The sequence below is a fragment of the Diceros bicornis genome, chromosome 16 (assembly GCF_020826845.1).
Source record: "Diceros bicornis minor isolate mBicDic1 chromosome 16, mDicBic1.mat.cur, whole genome shotgun sequence".
Classification (NCBI taxonomy): domain Eukaryota; kingdom Metazoa; phylum Chordata; class Mammalia; order Perissodactyla; family Rhinocerotidae; genus Diceros; species Diceros bicornis.
In genome coordinates this window covers 46,176,570-46,204,146 of record NC_080755.1, presented here as the reverse complement: position 1 = coordinate 46,204,146, position 27,577 = coordinate 46,176,570, and the positions used below count along the sequence as shown (strand labels likewise).

The following is a 27,577-nucleotide window of genomic DNA, read 5'->3' as shown; positions in this document are numbered from 1 at the left end:
ATGTACACAAAAATTATCTGAGAATATGTACAGAAAGTACCAAGGGAAGAATACTCATTTTTTTTTAAGTCCTAAAAACTACTGATTTACAGTGTTTTCTTATGGTGATATATTCTGTGACATCATAATACCTAACATTGCCTTATGCAGAATATTTTTCAATTCATAAGCCTATCATCATGCACTGTAGATAGCAGGTGCTTGATAAATTTTTTACAGGCATCAAATGAGGTATTAAAAATAAGAAAAAACAACAGAAAATATGCATTTTCAATGTTGTAAATGCCAATACATAACGTTAGCCAATCCCTTTCCCGCAAAAGATTTGAGAGAACAAAATAATTTACAGTTATTTCTCTATAAAGGAACTACAAGTCTTACTGTAAAATGAGCTAGCAAAATGCTCTTTTCCTAACATAATATTGTTAATAATCATTTTCTGACCTTCATTTTTAGTACTACTCTCAATATTTTCAATTCCTATGTTAAACAGACTCAGCCCACCTCTCTTAAAGGAGACTTAAATAATTTGGAAATTGACTTAATGTACTTTCTTACTGTTTTTCCATTATTAAAATTAAGAGAATTGCTGTCTACCTTAATACAGCAAAAACAGGATCTATATTTGAAAACCTAAAAAATAACAGAATGAACAGGCACTACTTCAGGACATGATATGACATTCTTTTTAAAATTAAATTAATGGATTTTATGCACGAAAAATGAAAGATTGGGCCAGCCCTGGTTGCCTAGTGGTTAAGTTCCATGTGCTCTGCTTCAGCGGCGTGGGTTTGGTTCCCAGGCACCGACCTACACTACTCGTCTGTCAGTGGGTCTGTCAGTGGCCATGCTGTGGCGGCTGCCCACATACAAAAAGACGAGACCTGGCAACGGATGTTAGCTCAGGATGAATCTTCCTCAGCAAGAAGAAAAAAAAAAATCCTAACAATTAAAAAAAAATGAAAGATTAATGTCTAGGACTTAACACATGCTATGCTGTTGTAAAGTTAATGTTTAATTTTTGGCTATAATTTTGGGAATGTTTAAGTTATAACTTCTAACATAATCTTAATAACTGTCAAATTTGACTTTAAAATTGAAAGTCTCCCATCTAAAGAAGAAATGACAGAGGAAAACGTCATCCCATAGAGCAGGCAACTGCCTTTATAAGAGAGCTGACAGCAGTCAGTGTGGAAGCAGCAGCAGAACATAAGATAATACTTACTTAGCCTCTTTGACTTCCCTAATGCTGTGATAATGGTCTACCTCTAAAGAATGGTTAGACTAAGTAAGTTTTGCCCTTTCTTTACCCCTCTCCCTAAAGAGGTTTAAATTTTCTCAAGTACACATTGCTTGGATAATAAGCTTCTCCAAATGTGTTCTCCCTAATTCCAATACAGTACAGGTTAACGATTTTTACAAACCTTAAAAAAAAAAAAAAAAAAAAACCTTAAAAGAGAAAGTTGTTGGATTATAGTTCTCAGTAAGCCGGCAATAACATTAACTGACAGGAGGCAAAAAGAAAATCCACAATTGAATTTTTATTGTGGAAAGTTTCCAAAAGTATACAAAATTAGAAAGAATAGTTTAAGAAACCCCTATGCACGCATCATCCGGCTTCAAACACTTACCAACATACCCAAACTTTTTATCCACCCACTTCCCACCTCCGCCACAGGATTTGGAGAAGCAAATCCCATTTATCTCACCATTTCCTCCGTAAACACTTCCGTTCGTATCTTCAAAAGGAAATCCATCATTGCGAAGAATAGAACGCTAACGGAACGGCCAGAAATTCCTACTACCTTTGATGCAAAAATAGAATGTTCAGTGTTAAACACCAATGGGAATAGCGCACAGGAAATTAACAACTCTTAGAAATAAGAGCTCTGTGATACATGCTATGAAACTGAACATCTACTGATTCCGCAGCAAAAAGACAAGAATTCGTGAACCGGGAAAGCCACGACTGCTGGCGCCCTCCACCACAGCATCTTTTCTCCCGGCGCGCTGGGTCCAAAGCTTCCGCCCTCGTCTAGAAACGCCCTCCTCTCGGGGTCCCAGCCTCCCAGGCAGTCATGGCCACGGGCAACTCAGAAACCATTTATCAGGCTGCGACAGTGGGCGCCGCCGTGAGCGAACGGAGTTTTTCTGGAGGTAACGGTCCCTAAACCCCCTCCCTGCTCGCCCCCTTCAACCGATGCCTCCCCTCCCCTGAGTCCCGCGTCAGGTCCCCTCCGTCCCGTTCCGCGGCCCTCTCCCGCCGGGGCACCCGCCCCCTGAAGTTGTCCTCTTTCCACAGGGACTGTCAACACGCGCCCTCTTTCCGGACATGTCTTCCCCCCCCACCCCCACCACCCTTCTTTAGCCTTTCCCTTGAGCTGTCAAAGGATGGGACGCCCCTCGAAAATACACCCCCTTTTCGGGCCGAACTCACCGAAGGCCCCAAAAGAGAGAAAAACGCACACTTCCGCAACTCTCCCCCGAAAGCCCACGCCTGTCGTCGGACGGGAGACGCGACAAAGCATCCCCGACCGGGCCAGCGCCCCGCCTCAGGCTCCGCTCGCTCGCAGCTTCCTCCGCCGTCACAGCGGAGCGCGACGCCCGCGCTCGCTTTCAAACCGACCCAACATGGCGCTGACTTGCGGTGCGCATGCGCGGCTCTCGGGCGCGGGGGCGAGGGGAGCGAGAGGGGCGAGGGGCGAGGGGCGAGGGGCGAGGGGCGGGGGCCGGAGGGGAAGGAGGGACCGCGGGGCGTTAGGTCGCGCTCCCTCGGGAGGAGCATGGTGTTTGTCTCCTCGTGTTTCTGGGCGGGGAAGTCTTGGACTATATCCATGTCGCTGCCCACCTCGGTCACCGCTTTTCGCGGCCAGTCTGCGCAGATGACAGACTGAGCTTCCTTCCCCCGGCTCCCGGGGCTTTGTGAGGGGACGGAGGAGGGAAGGGGACCTGGGGGTGCTGGCGGCTGCCCTTTCAGTCGCCGAGAGCCAGCCCCACAGCCCCAGTCCTTTCAAGTGAGCATCCCCTCCCGGGATAAGACACCGTCTCGACCGGGGGAGGCGGGGCTGGGGGGACGACACAGCTCTCCCGGCCACTTCCTTCCCTCCCTCCTCGGGCCTCCCCCAGCCATCCCGGAGCCCGGCCCTGCTGGGCTTCCAGCCGGACCCTCACGCCCAAAGCAGATGCGCATTTGGAGGAGGGACTTTGGCTAGGGATGGGATTTAACCAACTCCTTGGGGACCTTGATTCCCAGGGAAGAATGGCAGTGACCCAGCACGGATTGGGGACACAGTCAGGCAGCCCAGAAAGAGGGAGATTATACAAACAGATGTAAAGACCCACTAACCACATGTGTCAACCTGTCTACAAGGCTGGGACAGGATATGAGGTGCGAAGAATCCCGTTTCAACCAAGTGGTGTATCAAAAAAAGATGCCATCTCAATATTGGTTTATGTTTATTTTCCACTGACCCTATGGGTGAAGAGATCCTTTACCGTTACTTCACCTGGATATGTTACAGCTCATCCCATGTTATATCTCCAGGTAATATGACCCTGCTGTTTGCTCTTTCTTCTTTTCACCCTCTCTGGCACACTAAAGTTTAACCTTTCCTTTTTTCTTAGCAAATGAACAAGTCCAGAAGCTATAATATTCAGTTGAGTGGTTCAAGTAAACATATATTTATTGTGGCAGTGCTAGTAATTTGAAAATGAATAAGACAAAGTTCCCTGCAGGAGTTTACAGTCTAGTGGAATGCTCCAATAGTCTATGCAATTTCTAGATCAGTCAATATCAAGTGTGTTGCTGACAAGAAATAAAGAACTGTGTTATATATGCTGGAACAAGCCCTGGTAAAGGACCGTCCAAGGACTGTTAATGGCATGAGCTTAAAAAGATAAGACTTTTTTATCCACATTCCACCTAAATGTCTTTTTAAGGTTTTTTTCATAGATAGTATCTTTAATGTTTCTCTTACTACCTTTTTCTTCCATCTTGGGGCATATATAGCAAATGTTTCCTAATGACGAAATAAAGTGTAAATAAAGAGCATTGAGAAAATATAAAGGAAATTATCAAACATATTGACCTAATTCATGGATCAAAATAATTCTGCTTCTACTTTGTTCCTTCGCAGGTTAAGAGATATGGAAATCTCCATGAGGATTTGGAGAAGAGTCCCATTAGTTATTAAAATTCTGGACTAGCTCTATTAGGAAAGGTAAAGAAACCAAGAGTCTGCTAGGAAAGAGGAGTTATAATGGTTTACTAAAGCTTTTCAAATACAGCTGTCAACTAGGTGTTATGCCTTGCTGGCGAAATAAATAAGAGAAAACAGGCTTATGATCCAACTAAAGAGCTTTAGGTGAGAGCTAAGGAAGACATGTTCTGACAATCTTTAAGAATGTTTATTGAAGCAGCTCTTTGGAGAGTTTTTTCAAAGGTAGATTTAAATGTGTCCATTTTAAGAAAAGAAACTAACCCTTCTGATCATGGAGAAGATGCCCACACTGTTTCAATCACTTTTACATATACTAACTCAGTTCAAAGGTTAAGCAGTTTACCCAAAATAATATCGCTGGTGGTGAGTAGCAAGTCAGGATTTGAATCCAGCTCTGTGTTGTCACATTCTTTCCACTATCCCAGCCACCTTCCCCTAACTGAAAATTGGATAAGGGACCAAAGAACCAATGAGACTCCGGCTTCCTGAACTCATTCAGAGCAGACACAGTATCTTACCCAGCTGTTTTTGCCATACCTACCACAGTACCTAACCCCTAGTAAGGGTTGCAGTAAATGTGTTTAAATTGAATTGATGTGAACTTGATCCTCTCTGAAGAGGTAACGTTTCAGCAAAGACACCAAGAAAGAGGAGTCAGTCATGTGAACATATTTGTTTAGAATGTTAGAAACAGAGGGAACAGCAAATATAAAGACCCTGAGATAGAAGAATGCTTGGTTGTATTTGAGGAACAGCCAGGAAGTCAATATGATTGGAGCTAAGTGACAGAGAAACAGCCAGGTAAGAGTTGCCTTTGGAGAGGAAGCCAGGCATCAGATCATTTCGTGCCGCTGCCACTCACTTTAAAAAGATTAATTCCCAAGAACACATGATCAACAGATTATAATGCTTTACAAGAAAAAGGAAGCATGCTCACACTGTTAGAAATAATAATGATTTATTGGTTCACAATCAGTGGCAGAAACAGGATTTGACCCAGGTCTCTTTGACTCCAAAACCTGCTCTTTGTAGTATACCACATTTTCTTGTTTGAAAGACTATGAATAAAGAGAAAGAGATTCATGCATGCCTTCATTCAACAAGTAATTATTGTTCATTGCTATATGATAGGCACTGTAGAAATAGTATTAAAATGTAATACAGCATTTTAATCTTTTTTGTATGATTACATTCTTACCAATCATTTGTTTTTAAAACTTTGCAGGTAGATGGACTATAAGGCACTTGCCCATCAAACTGCTCAAGAAATTTTAGGTTACAATCAAGATAAATCAGGCTGGAAAGTGGTTAAAATTTCAGTAAGAAAACAACTTAAATATGTTTCAAGAGTTTGCTTTTTAATGAGAAACTTGTAAAGACTTTTTTTTGTTTCATATTTTCTCTTATAAACCAAAAAAATATATTTTTACCTTTGTTTTTTTGGGGGGTTTTGTTTTTCATTTTTTCTGTATCTGACAGCTAATTTATTTGTGGATTTTTATTCCCCTTTGAGAAAAAGATAACCGTTTCCAAGAAGGCTTCTAAAAAATTCCCGGGAAATCTGTGAGTACAATTTCCTATTTACAGTCGTTGTTTTGAATTCAGTGGCATTGATGTATCTAAAATTCAATGCTGTTTTATTACCTATAACACATTATTTGATAGTGATCAGGAAATGGAAATTAATTATAAAGTCACTGCGTTGAAATGTGATATTAATAAAATAGAGCAATTACGTACCATCTAAGCATTTTCAAACCTGAAGACAATCAGAAAGAAATCCCTTCCAGTGAGTAATTCACTAAAATAGCAAATTTTCATTTCAAGAAATAATTACTATAAAAGCAGATTGGTGTTTTCTTGCTAACAGAAGTATGTTGTGGTCTTTTAAACACTTCACCTTTCCATTAAATTAACCACTAAAAAATAAAGTTTATTTCCCCAATTTATTTCTCTTGCTGATATATGTAATTTTTCTGTAAGCTGCTTTTAAGGATATTTTTGAGGATCCTTTTAGTTCAAATACGAGTACATTAAGGGAAATTGTGCTGATGTTTTTAATCTTATTTTTAAGAGTTGTTCATTCATTGTTCATGATATCACATCAACGCCATCAGATCATCATATGTTATTGAGAAAACCAAATTTTATTCAGTTTCTTCTTTTTTTTTTTGGAGTCTACTCCTTCTTTCACTTAACCGATTGCGCCGCAAGGCTGGCCCCAGCTCCTTCTTTCAACTACTTCATTGTGTGCTTCTTGCTCTTTTTTCCATCTGACTAAAATTTACCTATCGTGTGTTTCAATCTATTTTTTACTATAGGACAAAGCTGGTATGCTTTCTCTTGTTCATTTTAATAATTATCAAGAGGATAATCCCTACCGTTGTTATCTGAATAATTAATGATTCTAATAGTGGCACTTTCAAAAATAGACTGGCGAGGGAGTGGGTAAGGTCAAGCCCATGCACAACAGAGGAATAAACTTGAATATGTTAGTTTTTCAGTGTCTCACAGATCAGACCAGTGTAGACAGCAACCTATGCATCAAGGAAACCTTGGGAGATAGTTATTCATTCTACAAATACTGTCTGGGTATTTATATGCAAGGTGCTATACACAAGGCCTAGAGCCATTTAAAGAATAGCCTCAATTGGGCTGTTTTAAAGTTTTATTGAAATTTTTTATCAGAGTTATTTTACTCTTACATGCAAAACTCAACAGACAAAAAAATTGGAACTTTTTGCACTCACATTTTAAGTGACATTTATATGCACTGTATATTAGTTATTTATTGATGCACCATAATATCTTACCTATATCTTAGTGACTTAACAGACATTTATTATCTCATGGTATCTGTGGTCAGGAATCCAGGTGTAGCTTAGCTTGGTGCCCCTGCCTCAAGGATTCTCACAAGGCTGCAGTCAAGTTGCCAGCTAGGGCTTAGGTCTCATCTGAAGGCAGCTCTTCTTCCAAGCTCACTTACGTGGTCATTGGCAGGATTCAGTTCCTCATGGACTGTTGGACTGAGGCCCTTAGTTCCTTGCTGCCTCTAGGCTGGAAGCCTTCCTCAGTTCCTTGACATATGGGCCTCTCCATAGTGCTATTCACAACATGGCAGTTTGCCTACCTCAAAGTGAGGGGTCTAGGACAGAACAAGAGAAAGAGCAAACAAGACAGACTGAGCCAAAGTCTTTCTGCAACCTAATCTTGGAAGTAACCTCCCTTCACTTTTGTAATATTCAGTGTATCAGAAATGAATCACTAGATTCCAGCCCTGACTCAGGGAAAGGGGATTACACAAGTGTGTGAATACCAGGAAAGTGGAGATCACAGGGGGCCATTTTACAGGCTGCTATCAACATTGGTTTTCAAAACTCTCTTTTAATTCTTTTTGTGTGTGTGTGTGTGAGGAAGATCAGCTCTCTGCTAACATCTGCCAATCCTCCTCTTTTTTTTGCTGAGGAAGACTGGCCCTGGGCTAACATCCATGCCCATCTTCCTCCACTTTCTATGGGACGCCGCCACAGCATGGCTGTGCGTCGGTGTGCGCCCGGGATCTGAACTGGCAAACCCCGGGCCGCCGCAGCAGAGCGCGCACACCCAACTGCTTGCGCCACCGGGCCAGCCCCTCTTTTAATTCTTTTTTATAGTTGAGTTATAGTCCAATAAATATCAAACACAGCTTCAAAATTCAGATTGATAAAAGGTACATGAAACTCAATGTTGCATGCTTGTTTTCTTAAGCACAACCCACTGATTCTTTTAAATTTGCCATGTTTGTGTACAGAAGGAGAGTATGACTGCAGCACTTTGTATTTTTAAAAATATCTGTGTTATTCTAAATCGGCTGTGGCAGATATTTAGCTTCTTACAAATGAAATCAATCTGAACATTTTGGTCAGGTTGGTCTTCCTCAGTCAAAAGTTCACCTCCTCCAGCCTGGTGTGAAAAAGTGAGATTGCAGGTAAATCAAGGGGAAAAGCCAAGGAAGCTTAAAATTTTCCCAGTACTTCACATAAAGCTCCCCGGTCTCATTTACAGAGTTGTAAATAATCAAAGCAAGAAATATATGCATATGAATTTATAATGGGCAACTGAGTGTAAACACTGTACACTTTGGGGATATATAGCATGGTCTAATGCAATTTGCCAAACTAATATCTGGGAGAAATGTAATCCCTCAAAGTGCACTGTGGGGAAAAACTGGGTTGCATTATCAAATAAGTTTTTTAAAACACTCCAGACTATATTCCCTTCTTGGAGATTCATTCTAAGGTTCTAGAAGTCCTAAAGTAAAGAAACCTGTTTAACTTGAATTCAGACTTTTCCAAATGTTTTTGATCAAGAACATGCTTGTAAAACATTGGTCTGGATAATGGATCACTGATCTCAGATTGGATTCTAATAGAAGCTCTAGCTGACTAGATATGTAAGAAAGAAGTGATTTATTTTTCATTAGCTCCCTGCTACCATCCTAGTGCAAGCCACCATCATCTCTCATCTGAATTATTTCAGTAGGCTCCTAAAGGACTCTTTGTATCTACTCTGACTCAACTACATACTATATTTCAGACAATGGCCAAAGTAGATTTTTGAAATATAATTCAGATTGTGTCACTTCCTTGCCTAAAAATCTTCTAAAGGCTTCCTATTGCATCTAAAATAAAAATCCAAACCTTTTATTTTTCCCTGCAAGGCACTATCTGGCCCCCGCCTACTTCTCTGACCTCTCCTACCACTTCACCTTCGCTCTCCTTGTGCTACAGCCACAACAGACTACTGTTGCACGAAGGCACTGAACTTAAACCCATCCCAGAGCCTCCGTAGTTGCTATTCTCTTGCCTGGCATGTTCTTCCCCAAAATCTTTCCAAGGCTAATGTCATTTTTGTCCTCAAGATCTCAGCTTCATTGCTCCTCTTCAGAGTAATCTTCCTGGCCACTTGGCCAAAGTCCTCAAATACACCCAGCCGCTGTTTACTACACTACTCTGCTGCTGTCTTCTTCATGGCACTTATCACTACATGAAATTGAGCTGCTTCATTTGTTCTCTTATTTATTATGTCTCCCTTATTAAAATATAAACTTGATGAGAATAGGAACCTGAATACGAACCAGACTAGAAATAAATCACTCTTTTTCATTGCAATATCCCTAGCACCCGAACAGTGTCTGTCACATAGACACTCAATAAATATTTATTGAATGAATTTATGGACTTCGGTTATATTATATTGGCTGCCAAATAGAAAGTATTTAAATATCTTTACATTTACCTTATAACTGTAGTACAAAAAAATAAACTGACAATATCTTCTCAGTACTTACATCTTTTCTTAATTTACCATCCAAAAAGTTCCTTTTGTGGTTAGCTGTGAGCACTTGCCTATATGCATGAGAAGAGAGCCAGTTCTTTGTTTGGAATTTCTTTCCTTTCTACCCTCAAGAGATGAAATACAGACCTACCTGGACATAGTTCAATTCCCCTAAATGTTAGCAGCAGCTAAAATTTGCTAATCTCTTACTATATGTCAAGCACAAGGCTAAATAATTTTCTTTCACTTTTTATTTACTCATCCTGTATCCCACAAGTAGCTTCTATTGCCTGCTATTTTTCCTGTGTGTAGATCACACTTTTCATGTTTCTTTGCATGCATGCCTCAGTTTTTCCTTGGAAACTGAACATTTTAGGTAATATATGGTAGTGATTCTGAATACAGATTCCACCCATCCACCCAGGGACTGTTGTTGTTGTTTGGGCATTTGTTTATTTGGTTAGTGATTGGTCTGGACTAGTTCTGTGAAGTCTATTTCAAAGCCCACAGTCTACAGCCTCTGATATCCCTGCTCTGATTTTTTCCCTTGTTTTTATCTTTTAGCCTAGCTTCCTATGGTCACCCCTGGCTCAACATAAGCCATTTATTGGTCACAAGTTGTGCTTAGTTCCCAAAACTAGTAGGATTTTTACCCTTTATTGTCCAATCTGTGTGTGGCTTGGAGACTGTTTGCACAGTTCAGGGAATTTTATGGCTTTGCCCCGCAGTTAGCCAGGGACTGGTAGCTTGGAAGTTGTGTCACCAGTCATTCCTCATAGGGCACAGCCTTGGGCATACACACATTCTTCCAGACCACCAGCCATGAGTATGATTTTATTTTAAAGTGGTCAGAATAGCTTATTGTTCTGTCAGTGATGAGTCAGAGGTTATTCTTAAGTCTCTTGAGCCAGTAAGACTTCAGCTCTTTGCTAATTAATCTATGTGTGGCTTGGGGAATGTTTGCAGGTTGGCCAAGCCACATCTTGGACTGATTGCTCCTAAGTAGGAGCAGCCTAGTACATTCACGCTGATTCCTTTGAGTAGGGGCAGCCTATTGCATCTACACAGACTTCTAGACTCCCAGGCATGGGTGTGAACTTAAGAGGTCCACTTAGCTGTATCTTTCCCTGGTTCTCTCAGTTAAACTTCTGGCTGGTCTTCTTTGTTGCTATTAGTTTCATGTAGCTATTAGCCTCTTTTAATTGTTCACCAACAAAATCTCTATTGTTTTTGAAAATTTCTCCATGTTGTGTTTTAAATGAAATCAGTCGTCCTCAGGCATAGGTAAGATGCTGCCAGTCCTTAGGTTTTGCCTTTGCCCCTGAGCAGAACCTATGCACTGCTACACTGGAGCCAAGTGACACCTCCACTCCATAAGCAGGTGCGGGATGTGGGGTGTCACAGGGGAGGGATGGTGCCATGACCTTCTCAGTTTGCTCCTCTTGTTCTAGGGGAGAGCGGCAATTTAGGCCCCAGTATTCACAGACTATTGTGCCTTGGGCAGAGCCCTCACACTACCAGTGAGATCTGGGTGGGGTAAGGAAGCCCTGGTCTTCTCAGCAGTGCCTGCTGGGAATACAGCTTCTACAACATGAGCTCAGGGTTGCGAGGGTGAGAGATGTCAGTGTCCTGCCCCTCCTGGGATGAAACCATAGCCCTAGACTAGGAGCTGGTGGGGAGAGGGAGCCCCTGTCTTCTTGTCTGCACCCAGCTGGAGAAGAGCTGAGGGAGGTAGAGGTGAGTAGAAGTGAGGGGTTGGCTAGAGTCAGGTCATGGCTCAGATGCTGCAGACTCTGACTTTTCCTACCTAGATTTAGAAGATTTTCTTGAATAAATATTTCTCCATTTTTTTTTTGTGCCCTTAGGTCAATTTCTAGAGATTTTAAACAGTTTTTAAAAATAATTTTTACCAGTTAAGTGATTGTTTCACTGTGGAGGAGGGTTTACTTAGCTCCTCACACAGCCACTCTGGAAGTCCCACCCTCAACTCTGATATTACATAGGAAATGTCAAAAATAAGATTGCTATAGGCTTTGAGTGTCTTATCATCTTACAGGTGCTTCCCCAAGTTTATAATTTAAAGTATGCAAAAATAGACACTGTACACTATTTTTCTCCTCCCTCAACCTCCTAGTTACTATTCTGGCAGTTCTCATTCACAAAAACCGTAAAAGGCTGTAAAGTGATTTAGAGACATGTTCAAATTAGCATATTGATACAAATCCACGTTTACTAAAAGGTTTTCACTGCAGCCTGAAAGCATCATGAAATGTATGGTCTGTAAAAAAGCATAATTTCATGTATACTGATCTGTCAGTTATAGTAGTGCCCCCTTCTCTGCAGTTTCACTTTCCGTGGTGGGAAAATATTAAATGGAAAATTCCAGAAATAAACAATTCCTAAGTTTTAAATTGCACACTGTTCTGAGTAGTGTGATGAAATCTCGGGCCATCTTGCTCAGTCCCACCCAAGATGTGAATCATCCTTTTGTCCAGGCTATGCATGCTGTATATGCTACCTACTGTTCGTCACTTATTAGCCATCTTGGTTATCAGATGGACTGTAGCAGTATCGCAGTGCCTGTGTTCAAGTAACCATTATTTTCCTTAATAATGCTCCCAAAGCACGAGAGTAGTGATGCTGGCAATTCAGATATGCCAAAGAGAAGCCATAAAATGTTTCCTTTAAGTGAAAAGGTGAAAGGTCTCAATTTAGCAAGGAAAGAAAAAAAATCGTATGCTGAGGTTGCTAAGATCTATGGTAACTTTTATTACAGTATATTGTTGTTTTTGTTTTCTTGGGTTTTTTGAGGAAGATTGGCCCTGAGCTAACATCTGTTGCCAGTCTTCCTCCTTTTTTTTCCTTTTTTCTCCCCAAAGCATCAGTAGATAGTTTATGTCATAGTTGTACATCCTTCTAGTTGCTCTATATGGGACGCCTCAGCATGGCTTGATGAGCGGTGAGTAGGTCTGCACCCGGGATCCGAACCAGGAAACCCCGGGCCGCCAAAGCAGAGCATGCGAAGTTAACAACTATGCCACCAGGCCAGCCCCTACAGTATATTGTTATAATTGTTCTATTTTATTATTAGTTATTGCTAATCTCTTATTGTGCCTAATGTATGAATTAAACTTTATCATAGGTATGTATGTAACTATCCATGGTTTCAAGCATCCACTAGGTGTCTTGGAACCTATCCCCCATGGATAAGGGAGGACTACTGTATTCCATATACCAGCTAACGCTTGTCAGAAACTGTAAGAGACAAGAGAGAATAGTTAAAATATTTTTAATTTGACCTGAGGTCACTTAACTCATAATGAGTACAAAGCTTTATTATGGATCTTAGTAAAATATTTAGAGAACTGTTCATCTTAATGATCAATAGATATAAAAATATAGTTCTTGATTCAAATATGACAATATTGATATCTCTGAAGAGCCTTGAACGCAGTAGATACTGAATTGCTCATAGAGTGATAGAGTCAAGTACTCAAGACATATAGATGTTTTACGTTTTCAAACAAGCATGTTATTTACACATTTTTAAAAAGCCAGTATCTCCCATACACCTCTAATTAGTGAATTAAGATATGGTACTTTTTAACTATTAGCCTACCCTCTGCCCAAGACACAGCTTTCATTATATTTTATAGTCTTCCAGGAAGCAAAATAAATAATTTCTACTTTGCAGTCATATAATACCTGTAACTCATATTTTTCTCACCTTTACAAATGACTGGAAAGTACACAGCCTAAACCAGGGGTCAGCAAACTTTTTCAGTGGAGGGCAGAGAGTAAATATTTTAGGCTTTGCAGTTCCTATGGTCTCTGTTGCAACTATTTAGCTCTGCCATTATAGCATAAAAGCACAATACATAAATAGACATAAATAATACATGAATGAATAAGTATGGCTGTGTTTCAATAAAACTATTTACAAAAACAGGAAGTAGGCTAGGTTTGACCTATGGGCCATAGTTTACCAATCCCTATCCTGAATAGTAGATATGAAAAATCACAAATCCTCAAATGTTGATAAACTTATATGTATATTAGGGACCCTTCTTTCTTCCCATAACAATTTTCATATCCAAGTCTCAAAACATGTATATAAGCACTCACCCACGCATTGTATTAGTATAATATAGTGAAAATACTATGGGCTTTGGAGTTAGACTTTCAATCATGTATTATGAACTCAAACACGTTTCTTAATGTGTCTGAGTCTATATTCTTATCTGTAAAGTGAGAAGAACAATAACATATATTTTGCCGGGTTGTTGTGAGGATTAGGTGAAACACTATACAAAGCTCTTAGCACAGTGTCTGGCACAGATGAGGGGTTCAGTAAGTGGTAGCTCTAATTATTGTTCTCACAAAGTAACTTGAGGGTAGGAAATATTTCATCTTGTAGCATCCCTGTAGCCTCATACCTGACACATAGAATGTGCTCAATGAGTATTTATCTAATGAATGATAAACAGGAAGGTATAAATATTTGAAATTAGATCTCCACCTCATACATATGCCAACCCAAATTCCAGATGACTACAGGCTTAAATGTAAAGTATAATATCTAATAATAGACAATCTTAAAGTCACAGAATTTTAAGACTTTTGCCTACATGAAAAAAAAAGTAGGGAATACTGTGAAGACAAAACAGGACTTTCCAAGAGTCTTAATTTATAAAGGCATGGTTTCCAGCCATGGCTTTTTGACAAGGTATCTAGATTTATTTTAAAGGCTGTTGTTCATTCGTTATATTCAATTATTAATTAAGTCCTTTCTATGTGCTGAGCACTCATCTAGGTGATAGTAATATAGTGGTGATCAAAACAATGCATATACTTGTAAAGTTTATAATCTTGGTGACATTCTCAAGAAGAAAAAAATTCTTAAAATTAATTTTTCATTCTTTCATTCACTAGATTTCTTCCTCAAGGAGTTTTGTAAGGGAGAAAAATACATAAATACGTATAATACAAGCAGAGTGGGATGACTGTCATAAAAGAATCAATATATGTGAAATAATAATTGCTAACATGTATTGAACAGTTAATATATGCCATGTGCTCTCCCATAAATATGTTAACTTTTTCAGTCTTCACGACAGCCCTATGAGGTAAATATTACTATCTCCACTTTACATGTGAGAAAACCCAAGACTTAGATGAAGTAACCTATGTAAGGTTACATAACTAGTAAGAGCTGGAGCTAGAATTTGAAAACTGGCGGGCTGACTCTAGATGCTACTCTCTTAATATTTTCATTTTTTTGCCTATGTGTATAGGTAATAGCAACTATGAAACATCAGCAAAATAAATATTTATTAAGTGTCTCTGTGTGAAGAACTATACAGATACAGATGTAAAGTATTATTAGAATTATTACAAGCTAACTCCAATCAAGAGAGTTTTTAATAAGTTCCTATCTTTTCTGGGGAACTTCTTTCAAGTGTCAGCTGGGCTTTGCAATAATATATGGGTGTGATCAGGCCCACACATATGTGGAATCTTGCTATGTGACAGATAAGGCTTTACAAAACAATGGAGAAAGGATGAACTGTTTAATAAATTGTGCTGATACAACTTATTATTCGTATGTAAAAAGAGTAAAATTAGATCCTGACCTCATACTACACACAAATATTCATTCCAAGTAGATTAAAGTCCTAACTGAAATACAAATTATAAAATTTGAGAATAAAATATAGGAGAATATCTTAATGATCTTGGGATTGGAAAGGATATCTTAGAGAAGACATAAAAAGCACAAACCATAATGGAAAATATTGGTCAATTTGACTACACTAAAGCTAAATACTTCTGTACCACAAGAAATAAAGTGAAAAGAGAGGCTGTAGCCTGAGAAATAATATTTGCAACGTACATAATTAATACAGGATTTTAATCAAAAATATAGAGAATTTCTATACTAAACAGCATTTAAAATAAATATACAAAAGTATAGCGATCCATATATGCATAAATTTTTAAAACAAAATGTTAAATGAAAAAAGCAAAATGCAGATTGTGTGTAATATATGTACTACTACATAAAGTTAAAAACTGAACCTTCCTCACCAAAATAGAAAAAAACAAACAAACGAGCTAATGCTTAAATGTTCTCCATTTCAATGTTGTCCATCCCTAATATTATCATGAATAACTATAAAAGGGTTTGGGCAAATCTTCAAAAAAACTTCAACACGATGTTTCCCTTCTTACCTTAATATTTTTGTGCTTTCTATCTCTTCAACATTTATCAAACCATCTAATAATTGTTTGATTATGTATCCGGCTCACCACTAGGCTGAAGTACATATATAATGAACAGTAAATGATCACTCAATCAATAAAAGAATGTTGTTAAAAGACTAGGGGCAGTCATTATCAGTAAATATATAATGAGTGAGTGCTTTATGAAAGACACCTAATTAGATTAGTTAGAAATACAAAAAGATTAAAAACTCTTTATCCCCAAAGTTTACAATTAGAGAGAGAGAACAGATTAATAAAAAAAAATCAGTGGCAGTGTTTACAAATCCTTTAACAATAATTTTGTACTTAAAATTTAACTCTTTTATCTGAATTCTTTTTCACAGGACCTAATAATTATTCAGGTTGTTTTCTCAGTGTATTATATAGAGCTTAATAATAAGCTCTTAAAAACTTTGTAGATCCGAAGGAAGGAAACTTTACATACTAAGGAAATTTGAAGATTTCTCATAGAGAAAATTACGGACCAACTGAGCTTTTAAAGAGACAGTAACATACGAAGAAATAGTCTAATGAATTCTTTATTCTATAAAAACAAAGATTCAGAGGAAGAACTCTTCATAAATATGACAACTGTTTTCTGTAATAATAGCATTTGGTTTTTCTCTCACTTCCCCCAGAAATTTTAACTTTTTAGAGGTTTAAAAATTTGATTTTACTTAAACCTATCCCCTTAGTTTGAAAAGAATGATTAACAGGGAGAAAGAGTATAGCCAATATTGTTCAGACTTCATTTTCATTTAACAACCTTCTGCTAAATAGTGGGTTTTAATCCAGTTTTCTCACATTGTCTTAATTTCATTGATGGATAACCAAACCCAATTTCATTGATGGATAAACACAAAGGTTAGTTAGTTGTCCAAATCCTGACTTGTGAAAAATAAATGAAATTCCAAAGTCAGTGTCTATAAAAAAAGTTTAATTGTAACACAGACATGCACAATCATTATACATTGTCTGTGGCTGCCTTACTGCTACCTTAGCGAAGTTGAAGAGTTGCAACATAGACCATGAGGCCCTCAAAGCCTAAATGATTTACCATCTGGCCCTCTACTGAAAAGTTTGCTGAGCCCTGCTTTAGACCACACTACATCCTTAAATTAAGAACCCAGGCCACAAGATACCACGTAACCACACAAACTTCTCATCAATTACTGTTGCCTTATGATAAATACAGTAGCTAAGTGTTTACGAGAAAGATTTTAGAAAAACTCTAAATGAAAAGTAGCCCCTTTAAAAAGACAACTATAGAAAAATGAATTTTGAAATAATTTATATTATTTCAATGCATATTTACATAAACCTGGCTACTTCCAATTGAATATTAATGTTTTGAATTGCTGATATCACCTTCAAGTTTTCTTTACTGTTATTCGCTAAATTAGTCTATACTATGATAGCATTATATTTTTAACTTAGACTAAACTTTTTAAATTTTGAATTTTCTTTATTTTTTTAACTATAGATATCGTGTTGAAGGAATAATTCCAGAATCAACATCTAAACTATCTGATTTCCTCTACAAACCTGAAAACAGAGTTACATGGGATAAATCGTTGAAAGTGTATAATATGGTACACAAGATTGATTCGGTAATTTGTTAATAGACTTTTACTATGTTGATATATTTTTAGTTTTATATCTTAGTGATTTGAGTTTATTAAACCTATGTTATGTAGACAATTCGTATTTCATAGATTCAAATTGAGTTGAAATCTTTATAAATGGCTTAAAACTTTCCTCTTTCTTAGTCAAGAGATTAATTTCAATTAGCTTTATTTTGTTTTAAATGCGTACCACATTCTGAAGCTGGTCAGCTCTTTGCAGATGTGTGCCTTTGGTTATGAGGGGCCTGAACTCATGGATTCACCTCTTCCATTAAGTGGGAAAAAAAAGATTAAGCATGCCTTGTTGATGGGAAGTCAGTAGATTTATCTTAGTCATAATTTATTAGACAACAGGAAGAATGCAGACACATACTCTAAGGACTTAAGAACAAATACCATGTAACTTTTTTTTAAGGGTAAGGATAAAGTATGAAATAACATTATATAGATGGTTGTGGTTTTAGAAACACTTTCAAATACATTATTATCAGTTAAATAGAGATTAAGAGAGAGAATAAAAACAAAGAGAAAAGAAAAATATAGGTAATTGGAGTAGAAAGCTAAGTCATAGAGGTGACAGAAAGGAAGATGGAATGTAAGAGGCAAGTAGGGCTTAGAAGGGGAGAGAAGAAAAGATCAGCATGAGGTGAGGGTGAAGCTCGGGAGGAGAGAAAAATGAATGAAATGAGAGAGCAGGAATGATAGGTGGTAAAAAGAGGTAGAAACAAGGAAGGAGACAGAAGTGGGGTAAGGGATTCTGAACTGTGGTGCAGCACACTGTGGGTCTCGTATTTATTAACACTGCTATACTTTATGGTATGTAAATTACACTGTGAAAAATTGAGTCCTACATTTTTGATTAATAGCTTTATTAAATGGTAAATGTGAATGTTGGAGTAAAGCAAAGTTTTATGATTTTCACAAACAATGGCATTTGTAAAATTCCAGATCACTGTGCCTTTGGTTCTTTGAGTCTCCAGGCTGCATTCCACTCATCAAAACAAAGAAATGTCCCACATAAGTGACATCACCTTATCATTTATTTAGAACTCTGTAGGTTAACTTTACCTCCTTTTATTAAACTGTTTTAAAGTATGGGAGGGGGAGAGGTTGTAGCAAAGCACAGGAAGGTAAATCAGTTTCATCTTGTAGAGAGGCCCTGAAGTTCCTATCCACAAAAATCATATGTCCATGACCCTCTTGGGAGTTCAGTTTGAGAAACATGGTCCATCACAAATGAAAATCCAAACACTGTACTGTTTCATTCATGATTGTGTGATACTAATTACACAGTTCTATTAGCACTTCAGATATTTCTGCTGTTGCTGCAAGTCAGCTGTAATAATGGAAAGAATACTAGACTTAGCATCAAAAAACTTGAAACAGATTCAGAGAAATTATGTGACTTGTCCAAGGTCACCATAGCAATATGAGGTAGATTTATGCCTCATCTCCTAATTCCAAATTCCATCCCCTTTCCAGTACACCACAGTATCTCTGAGTAGCATTACACTGTATGGAAATTATTTTACCTTACTATGAATATTTATAGTATTTGTCTCCAGGGGTGTGTTTTAATTGACTCATCCACCTCATTGGTGAGAGAGTTTCTGCTCTAGGGTTGTGGGAGTGATCAAACACATGACACCCTACACAAGACAAATGAGAGCAACAGCAGTTTATTAATCATTAATCACAGCCCACGGGAGGAGGACTGTTATGACTTTGTGAAATTAACATTTGTAAAGTGAAGCACAGGTTGTTGGATGGTGAGCCATGGTTCACAAAAGACCATAAGAGAAATTAAAATAGAGAAGTTCATCATTCACAGGTCCTGGAGGAAGTACATGGCATGCCTTAAGGGGCCATTTGGGAAGGTCAAGGCAGGGTGCAGGCAGACAGAGAGGCAGGACCTGAGGCACACGCCTCTGCTAGACTCTGTAGGTGGAGTGCTTTGGGGTTCCCGGGCTAAGGCCATATTGATGAATTCAAACCAAAAAGAGCAGGGTTTTGGTTAGCTCCGTGGAGGATCTTATCTAAGGGGCTCACAAGGGGAAGGCCCTGGGAGGCAAAGGAGACTGTTGATCACAAGGGCTGTTGGGGAAGTCCTATCAGGAACCTACATTTGCTTGTGACTCTGCAGGCTGTTATCTAGGGCATGTGCTTGCATGAGGGGGCTAGTGTCAGTTTAAGGTCGCACAGCCTGCTTGGCCAAACAAAATGGATGCTGAGGCAGCAATACCATGGAGTAGCTTAGCTAAACTCTCAAGGACACACCATGCTATATAGTGTGAGAAGGGGAGTTGCGCTCAGGAACAGAGTGAATAACCTGCAACGCAGGCTTTGTAGTATCCAGAGGTTGAGGTGACCCTTGATTCCTGCAGGAGGATGTGATTGGTTGTTGGAATAATTCTGCAGGCTAGCAGGGAACTGAAACCTACTACTAGGGCATGAGTGGGAACTGTTCTTGATCCTGTCGATAAGGAGGATTGTTTGGCTAAGAGTCCTTATCTGTAGAAACAGAGTCGGGAGAGGAACTTGTAGTTAGGCCATTCAGGACCCTCCGGACTTCAGCAGATGTCGAGGCAGCACATAATATTGGTCTTTAATTTTAGGCCTTGAACCACAAGGGGCTAAATCAGTATATTTTTCAGAATATATTACCTAGCCAATGTGGAGTAGTAGAAACAGTACTGTACTGGGAATCAGGAAACCTGGGTTCTAGTTGTGTACTCATCTCGAGTTGTGCACGTGATTTAATCTGTTAGGCTTCAATTTCTTCATCCAAAAATTCAACGAGCAGATGATATCAAGATCCTTTCTGAATTTTCTGCACTTATAATTATATTAACCACTTACCAGATATATGATTTGCAAATATTTTCTCCCATTCTGTAGGTTGCCTTTTTATTTTGTTGATCATTTCCTCTGCTGTGCAGAAGCTTTTTAGTTTGATGTAGCCCCACTTGTTTATTTTTTGCTTCTGTTGCCTTGCATTTATAATTTTAGATCTAATGTTCCTCCAGCACTGAAAATGCAAGCTTATTTGGTGGTAAGTTTTTAATACTTCAAAGCCCTGCTTTTTTCAAATAGAGGCCACCCACATGCAGTGAAATTCTTTGGGGAGCAATACAAAGAATAGGTATGAAATAATTGTTTCAATCTTTATGATTTGATTTGTTTCAGGACACATTCATATGTCATACCATTACACAAAGTTTTGCCATGGGCTCAATTTCCCCCCGAGAGTTTATCGACTTAGTGTACTTCAAGCGCTGTGAAGGGAATATGGACATTATCGGTTGTAAGTTGAAACATTTTGCCTACATTTTGGAATGACTATGAGTCATTAACATTTCTTTCCTTTAACTCCCAGTTTGGAAGAAACTATATGTTCAATTAATTCTTTATTATTTTATTTACTTAGTGAGCCAATAAATACATCTACAATGTAGACAAGCCTGACCTTTTACCCAACTCAGGAGGTGCCGTTTACATCACAGTCAATGATTATGGCATATCCTGGCCTTGTTGCTGCATATACCCTACAGCACTGAGTACAAATAGATACTTGTAGGCTAAAACTTGGCAGCACGCATTTTATAACTACTAAGAAAAAAAATTAATCTTGGGATATATAATTTTATATTTGAATTGTGTATAACGGACATATCTGGTAATTGATAAAACTCCTGAAGAAACTTTCACTAGATGGGTCTTTACATACATGTATTTATATTTCTTTTAGAAACTGGAGATTTTGATATATCCTTAGCCCCTCAAAAAATGTGTCACTCTGTAAAATGGCAATGTATAATCATTTCCTAACTTGCATTATTCACTTAAAACATACCAGTTCATATACAAAGATCTTTGGACTCACACTACTGAAGATAACTCATGGTAGGACAGTGGCCTAGAGCCCTGTTTTTCTCCATAATTCAATTTAATCTCACCATTTATCTGAATAGCTTTTCCTACTGTAAACTACTGGGGGATATGGACAGATGAGTGTTGTTAATTGCTGTTTTCCAAGAAGGTTTCTGTTACTCTGATATGTCTGTAGTATTCTAAGTTTCAGAGTCCAGACTGAGTCATAGCTCTGCTAATAGCACTCACTCAAACACAGTTAGCTCTGTTGTAGCACACCACTAAGGACTGATGTTCATCACTTTCATATAGTTGTCTCATGTAGTTGTAATTTAGTTGTCTCATTTTTAAATGAGGCACATGAAAACATTCACTGCCTACAACACAAAATACTGTCTGTCTGAATCATAGATCTGTTATTTTCTGTATTTTAGAAGAAGACTATTTCTATCTCATTTTTAGTGGACAGAGGGAAAGTGAAAAAGAAATACAAAAGTTAAAATCAACAAATAGTAGTAATCAGTCATTCAGTGATCACTACTGAATTTGCTTTAGACAATGAATTTTTGATGAATGTGATAGTTTTCTTCTTAATGTTTCTTTTGTTGTTGTTTAGCTTACTATGCACCTTGCTTTGAGCTGAATATTTTGCATGCATTATTTCATCAATGAGGAAACTGAAGTTCACAGAAATTAAGTTATATAGCTAATAAGCAGCTGAAACAGAATTAAAACTCAAGTCTTTCTGATTTTCAAAAATCTGTGCTACCACACTATATGCCTCACAAAAGACCCATACTTGTTTATGGCATATAACAATTTTTTTTTAAAGAAAGACAAGCACAATCTCCATGTTTTAAAATGAGAAAAAAATATGTTAATATAAATTCTAGCAGTACCATTACAGCAACATAATAGGCTCTGTTAAGATGATGAAACAGGTCATGAAATGGAAAATTCATTCAACCACACTTGTCTCCTAAGCTGGTCCTAAGCTAGTGTGTAACATTTTATTTCCCACAGAATTGATTGCTTATCATATAGGAAAATCCATCTTCTCTGACAAGAGTGGAATTCAATTGCACAGAATAAACATATATTTTTAAAAATATTTTTAGAAAGAATATATATAATTATCATAAACTTAATCATAATCAAATCACCTCTCTTCTACATTCACATACAATCCAGTGCTGCATAATTCCTAAAACAAACTCTACTGATTTTTAATTACACTTTGAAGTTAGCTACAGGGAATTGGCAGAAAAGGGTATTTAAACTATCTTTATTGACAGACCAAATAACCACATCAAATATTTTATTAAAAAAATGATTAACAAAAAAATCTATAAACCCACTATCCTAATAGAATAGTCTTTTTCTTTGTGATTTCTTCTTTTGCTTCAAATCTCAGAAAGTAATTAAATGATACTTTTAACAATTTTTATTGTATGTAAAAGGTAACAGCATCGTTAGAAATGCTAGCATGAAAAAGTTTGAGAGGACAATAGTGCTCATACTGGTATTTCCTCAGTTTTGGCCTGTGTATACATTCATTGTGTAAACATACATACACATGTATAAAACAATGCCAATGCTGATAATAACTAAGTTAAACGCTATGTCATACATTTTTAAAAATATGCTACCAGAAATAGAATTTTTCATCTTTGTGGAATAGTTTTCATTTTAATCTTTTTTTAAATCACTTAGCCAATAGTGTGGATTTTCCAGCGTATCCTCCATCTTCAAATTACATCCGTGGTTATAACCATGCTTGTGGCTATATATGTTCACCTCTGCAAGAGTAAGTGTTACTTGCATTTATTTATTTAATTTTAGCATTCTAGTTCAATTTGTGATTTGTAAACTAAAGGATTCTTAACACATCAGTAGAAATATGTGCCAGCATATTCTATGGGGAAAAATATTGCCCCTAAATGCAATTTTTAAAATAATTTTTATAAGTATTTTCATCATAAGTATAATCAGAATGAATAATTTCCTGTAAAGTATGATTTGAGGTTTCTAGGACTAGTCACACATTCACAAACATATCCCCCCTGGTTAAACTTAACCTGATATTTTATATTTCTCCATTAGAGTCACTTCTGTGAATTATTAAGAAATTTTTATGAATTAAAAACAAATTTCCCTAGAATTATAATATACTTACATTATCAGCAATGAATGCTTGATGTTGAATGAATTCTTTCCAATGGACTACCTACTGAGAATAGATACTCATAGAATGAGACATTCAATAGGTAAATTCGGATAAGGGAAGACCTGGAGAAGTCAGAGATGAGTTGCTGCCTACAGGTGGCCAGCCTAGGGATAAAATAGTAACGTAAAATACACATATTCTGTAAGTGCATGTACATTAATTCAATGTATATCATTTCACAAATTCCTTAAGTTTTCATTTTGGCTAAATGATTTTATATTAAGTAAAATACATTGGGACATAAAAACATGTAAAATTGTATATTGGTCAGATATAAACTTCTCAATATGTGAAAAAAATATTTATGTGAAGGAAGTAAAAATAAAATTACATTTTAGACCTGTATTCCTTAATGTTTTCTCTACTGAATTAGAGAACTAAAAGAAATTCACAATTATTTACAGTAATAGACAGGACCAATGGTGCAGATGATGATAATCATCTGCATCCTGCATGAGGATGATGATGATGTCTGGTCTTTCTACCTATCTGTCAATTTTGAGTCTATGCCAATACTTCATTCTTGACAGCAAGACAGAAAAAAACAAGGGAAGGATTATTGCTCCAAATCAGCTAGGTAAATCAACTGCTGGCAGGGACTCTAGTTGGGAAGCTACACACCCTACAGTGTGCTTCACAGGCAAAGTCCCCTTCTTGCACCTTGTCGACTTTCCCTTTCCACTGCAAAAAAACATGAGACAAAAGCTCTGATCTAGACCTCCCATCTGGGGTGGGAACTCTGCCTAGCATTTTGCTGGAAAAAAGATATAGTCTCAGAGAACGGTACTGACAAAAAAGTGATTCTTTTGTACCTTCTCTTTCTGTGCAGCCCAACATTTTGCACAGCAAACATTTGTTATTAAGTCATGTAGTAAACTCATGAAACATATTATCAGTAGCAAAGGTGCCTTCCAGTAAATATTGGAAAGGCTTTCTTAAGTGTGTAAAGCCCCAGTAAACTCAGATAGAGACTTAAGACCATATGAACTGCTCTGAGTAGTCTCAATCCAGCCATTTGAGGCACTGTAAAAACAGTCTAAACTCTGCATAGAGAGGGTATAAGAAAATGGACACTCACATGGTTTGTTGGAGCAGTGGTCTTCATAACCTCTAAAAGAATTCTGTAAAAACCATATTCTGCCTTGCACATTTTTAAGTTGATGTTAAATTTTTCATAGGATTAAATTAAGAGGGTGCAATTTCCAAAATACCCTAAATATTGACAGTTTAAGAAAAATTGTTGTATCGCCTTTGTAAATGTATCCAATAGAATCTAAATACCATAATAACTTGAAACCCAGCATTACATTATCAATTTCAAAATACATACAACCTTTAGCAGTCAGAAATTTTAGTCATTCCTTTGCTCCTTGAACCCACATTTTTACTCTTTTTCCCCTCACATAATTTTATCCTAATAGAATATATTTTATGCTTTGAATTATTTTATTAATCATTCTATCATATTTCTCTACAAAAATAAATATTTAAACTTTAAAATTCGTTTTATTTCCTGTGACCATAAGTATCTAAATGTTAAAAAATATATATGTGTGCTGGATTAAATTGTTATTATTACATGTTGATCAAAATAAAACTATATTATCAAATATGTTATACAATTATTAAATATAAAAACAAACTGTTATTAGAATAAACACATCTTTTATTATTAGCAAACCTTAAATAGCACTTACTATGTGATAAACAATTTCACTATTGACTCATTTGGTCCTCACAATAACCCCATGCAGTAGATAGTATTACTGTCCCTATTTTGCAGCAAAGAAAATGGAAGCCCAGAGAGATTAAGCAACTTTCTCAAGGTTACACATAGGTAATAGCAAAACTCAGCTTTAAACCAATACAAACTGGTTCCAGAGTCCATGCTTCTAACAATTACGCTCACTTAACTGTGGATTGATGTTATTAATAAAATGAGACAACATTTAATATCAAGTCTACTCCTACTTTGCATCTTTATAAATATAAGCAGTGAGAAGCTTTGTTCACATAAGTAAGTGGGTTAAAATGGAAAGAATATAATTCTAACACTGTCATTCAATCCCTTGAAATTCTTCTGAGTTACACACCATAAATCGCATAGCGATCTGTAATCAAAAACTATTTTTAATGCCCTGTCAGCTGACAACTCAATTAGAACCTTAAATTTTATTGAAAGCAAAGAATTGAGGATATGACTTGGTAAGGATTTATTACCCAATCATTAGTCATTCACTTTCTCAACTCACTTCCAATAGATCAGATTTTCCCTTTGGCATCTCAAGGATTTTTATATGCCAGGGTAAAGCACCATAGTACTGTTCAGTACTATTCAGGGGGGATGACAGTTCTATAAAGCAACAGAAGTGTGATATGAACAAGCTGGTGGGAAAGCAAAAGCCTACATCTCCATTAGAGACATATTCTCAGATCAGTTTAAGGAAAAGGTACATATGGAAATTAGAGATTTGAACATTTTTTCCCTTAAATGTTATTCATCCTCTCATACCCCTTAGAAAGCCTTCACATATTCCAGTTTAAAGATCACTGGGTTAGAATATAATACCACAGTCTTCTTGGAGAGTAATTTGGAACTAACATTTTAAAATGTTAAATGCACAAAAGTTTTGACCTAGAAATTCGATGTAAGTGTTCATAGAAGTGCAAATGGATACATTACAATGATGTTTTATTGCAGCTTTATTTATAGTAGCAAAAAGTGAGAAAGAACCCAAATGATAGTCATTAAAGGACTGGTTAAATAGAGTATGAAATGCTTTATACAGTCATGCAAAACAATTAACCTGATCTGTACGTACTGACACAGAAAGAGGTGCATGATATCCTACTAGAGGAAAATAAAACTAGTTGCAGTAAAATAAATATATCTCATTTTTGTAAAAAAAATGTACATGTGTGTATATGTGGGGTACATACATATGTAAATATGTATGCTATCTTTGATAGACAATAGTCTGAAAAGATACGGTCAAAACCATAAACAGTGATTATCTCTGGGGAACAGAATGAGGGAATAATTATGAAAATTCTACAGTTTAAATTTTCATAAGCATACATTATTTTTATAATTTTAAAAAGTCAATAAAATAACAAAAAGGAAAAGCTGACTAAAACTGAAGACTTTAAAAGATAGTCTGAGTATATGCTTAATATTTTTATGTAGAATGTTTATTGATGAGAGTGCAAATCCCTCTACCTTCTTTTCTTTCCTTCCTTCCATAACTGTTTATCCTACCATAGGCACTATGAAGGGAATCAGTGGTGAATAAGGCAAGAATCCTGCTCTCTATAAGCTTGTAAATTCAATAAATAAATCTAAAAATTCTTTGTATTTTTAACGTTTCCTTTGTTTACAGGAACCCAGCACATTCCAAACTAGTGATGTTTATCCAGACAGAAATGAGAGGAAAATTGTCCCCATCAATAATTGAAGCAACCATGCCTTCCAACTTAGTGAGCTTCATCCTCAATGCAAAAGATGGAATAAAGACACACAAAACTCCATCAGGATGTGGACGTCATCATAATGGGCATTCATCATTCCTAAGGAAGAAATGAGGCCATTTACAATGAGGCCATATAAAGTCATGTGTGGCAGTTTACTTCTAAGTCAATACGCATAAACACTGTTGAACTATTCTAGACGGTATTCTTGTACAAATTACTGAAGGTACTTTGTGAAAATGAGAACTTGTAAAAGAGAACTGCATTAAATATAGTTTTTAATCTCATATAAGAATGATCTTGGTGGGGCTGGCCTGGTGGCGCAGCGGTTAAGTGCGTGTGCTCTGCTTTGGTGGCCCCAGGGTTTGCAGGTTCGGATCCCAGGCGTGCACCGACGCACCGCTTGTCAAGCCATGCTGTGGCAGCGTCCCACAGAAAGTGGAGGAAGATGGGCACAGATGTTAGCCCAGGGCCAATCTTCTTCAGCAAAAAGAGGAGGATTGGCATTGGAAGTTAGCTCAGGGCTGATCTTCCTCACCACACACACACAAAAAAAGAATGATGTTGGGGCCGGCCTGGTGGTGTAG

The 27,577-nt window shown here is 37.3% G+C and overlaps 2 protein-coding genes across 2 annotated transcripts in view; one reads left to right on the top strand and one right to left on the bottom strand.

The window, feature by feature from the left end:
* The window catches only part of C16H18orf54 (chromosome 16 C18orf54 homolog), a 57,590-nt gene extending 55,067 nt beyond the window's left edge, over positions 1 to 2,523 (bottom strand). The window contains exons 1-2 of the mRNA XM_058557168.1: positions 2,438 to 2,523; positions 1,710 to 1,805 (exon numbers count right to left, since the gene is read on the bottom strand). The gene's annotated coding sequence lies outside the window, so the exon portion shown is untranslated. The remainder of the gene's footprint in view (positions 1 to 1,709; positions 1,806 to 2,437) is intronic.
* A 262-nt stretch (positions 2,524 to 2,785) lies between these two features.
* Positions 2,786 to 27,248, top strand: STARD6 (StAR related lipid transfer domain containing 6). The gene is made up of 8 exons (XM_058557170.1): positions 2,786 to 3,544; positions 4,137 to 4,220; positions 5,446 to 5,539; positions 5,734 to 5,783; positions 17,284 to 17,410; positions 20,612 to 20,729; positions 23,009 to 23,102; positions 26,903 to 27,248. The coding sequence occupies exons 3-8, from the start codon at positions 5,450 to 5,452 to the stop codon at positions 27,102 to 27,104; spliced, it is 681 nt and encodes a 226-aa protein (XP_058413153.1). The 5' UTR covers positions 2,786 to 3,544; positions 4,137 to 4,220; positions 5,446 to 5,449; the 3' UTR covers positions 27,105 to 27,248.
* The last annotated feature ends 329 nt before the right edge of the window (positions 27,249 to 27,577 follow it).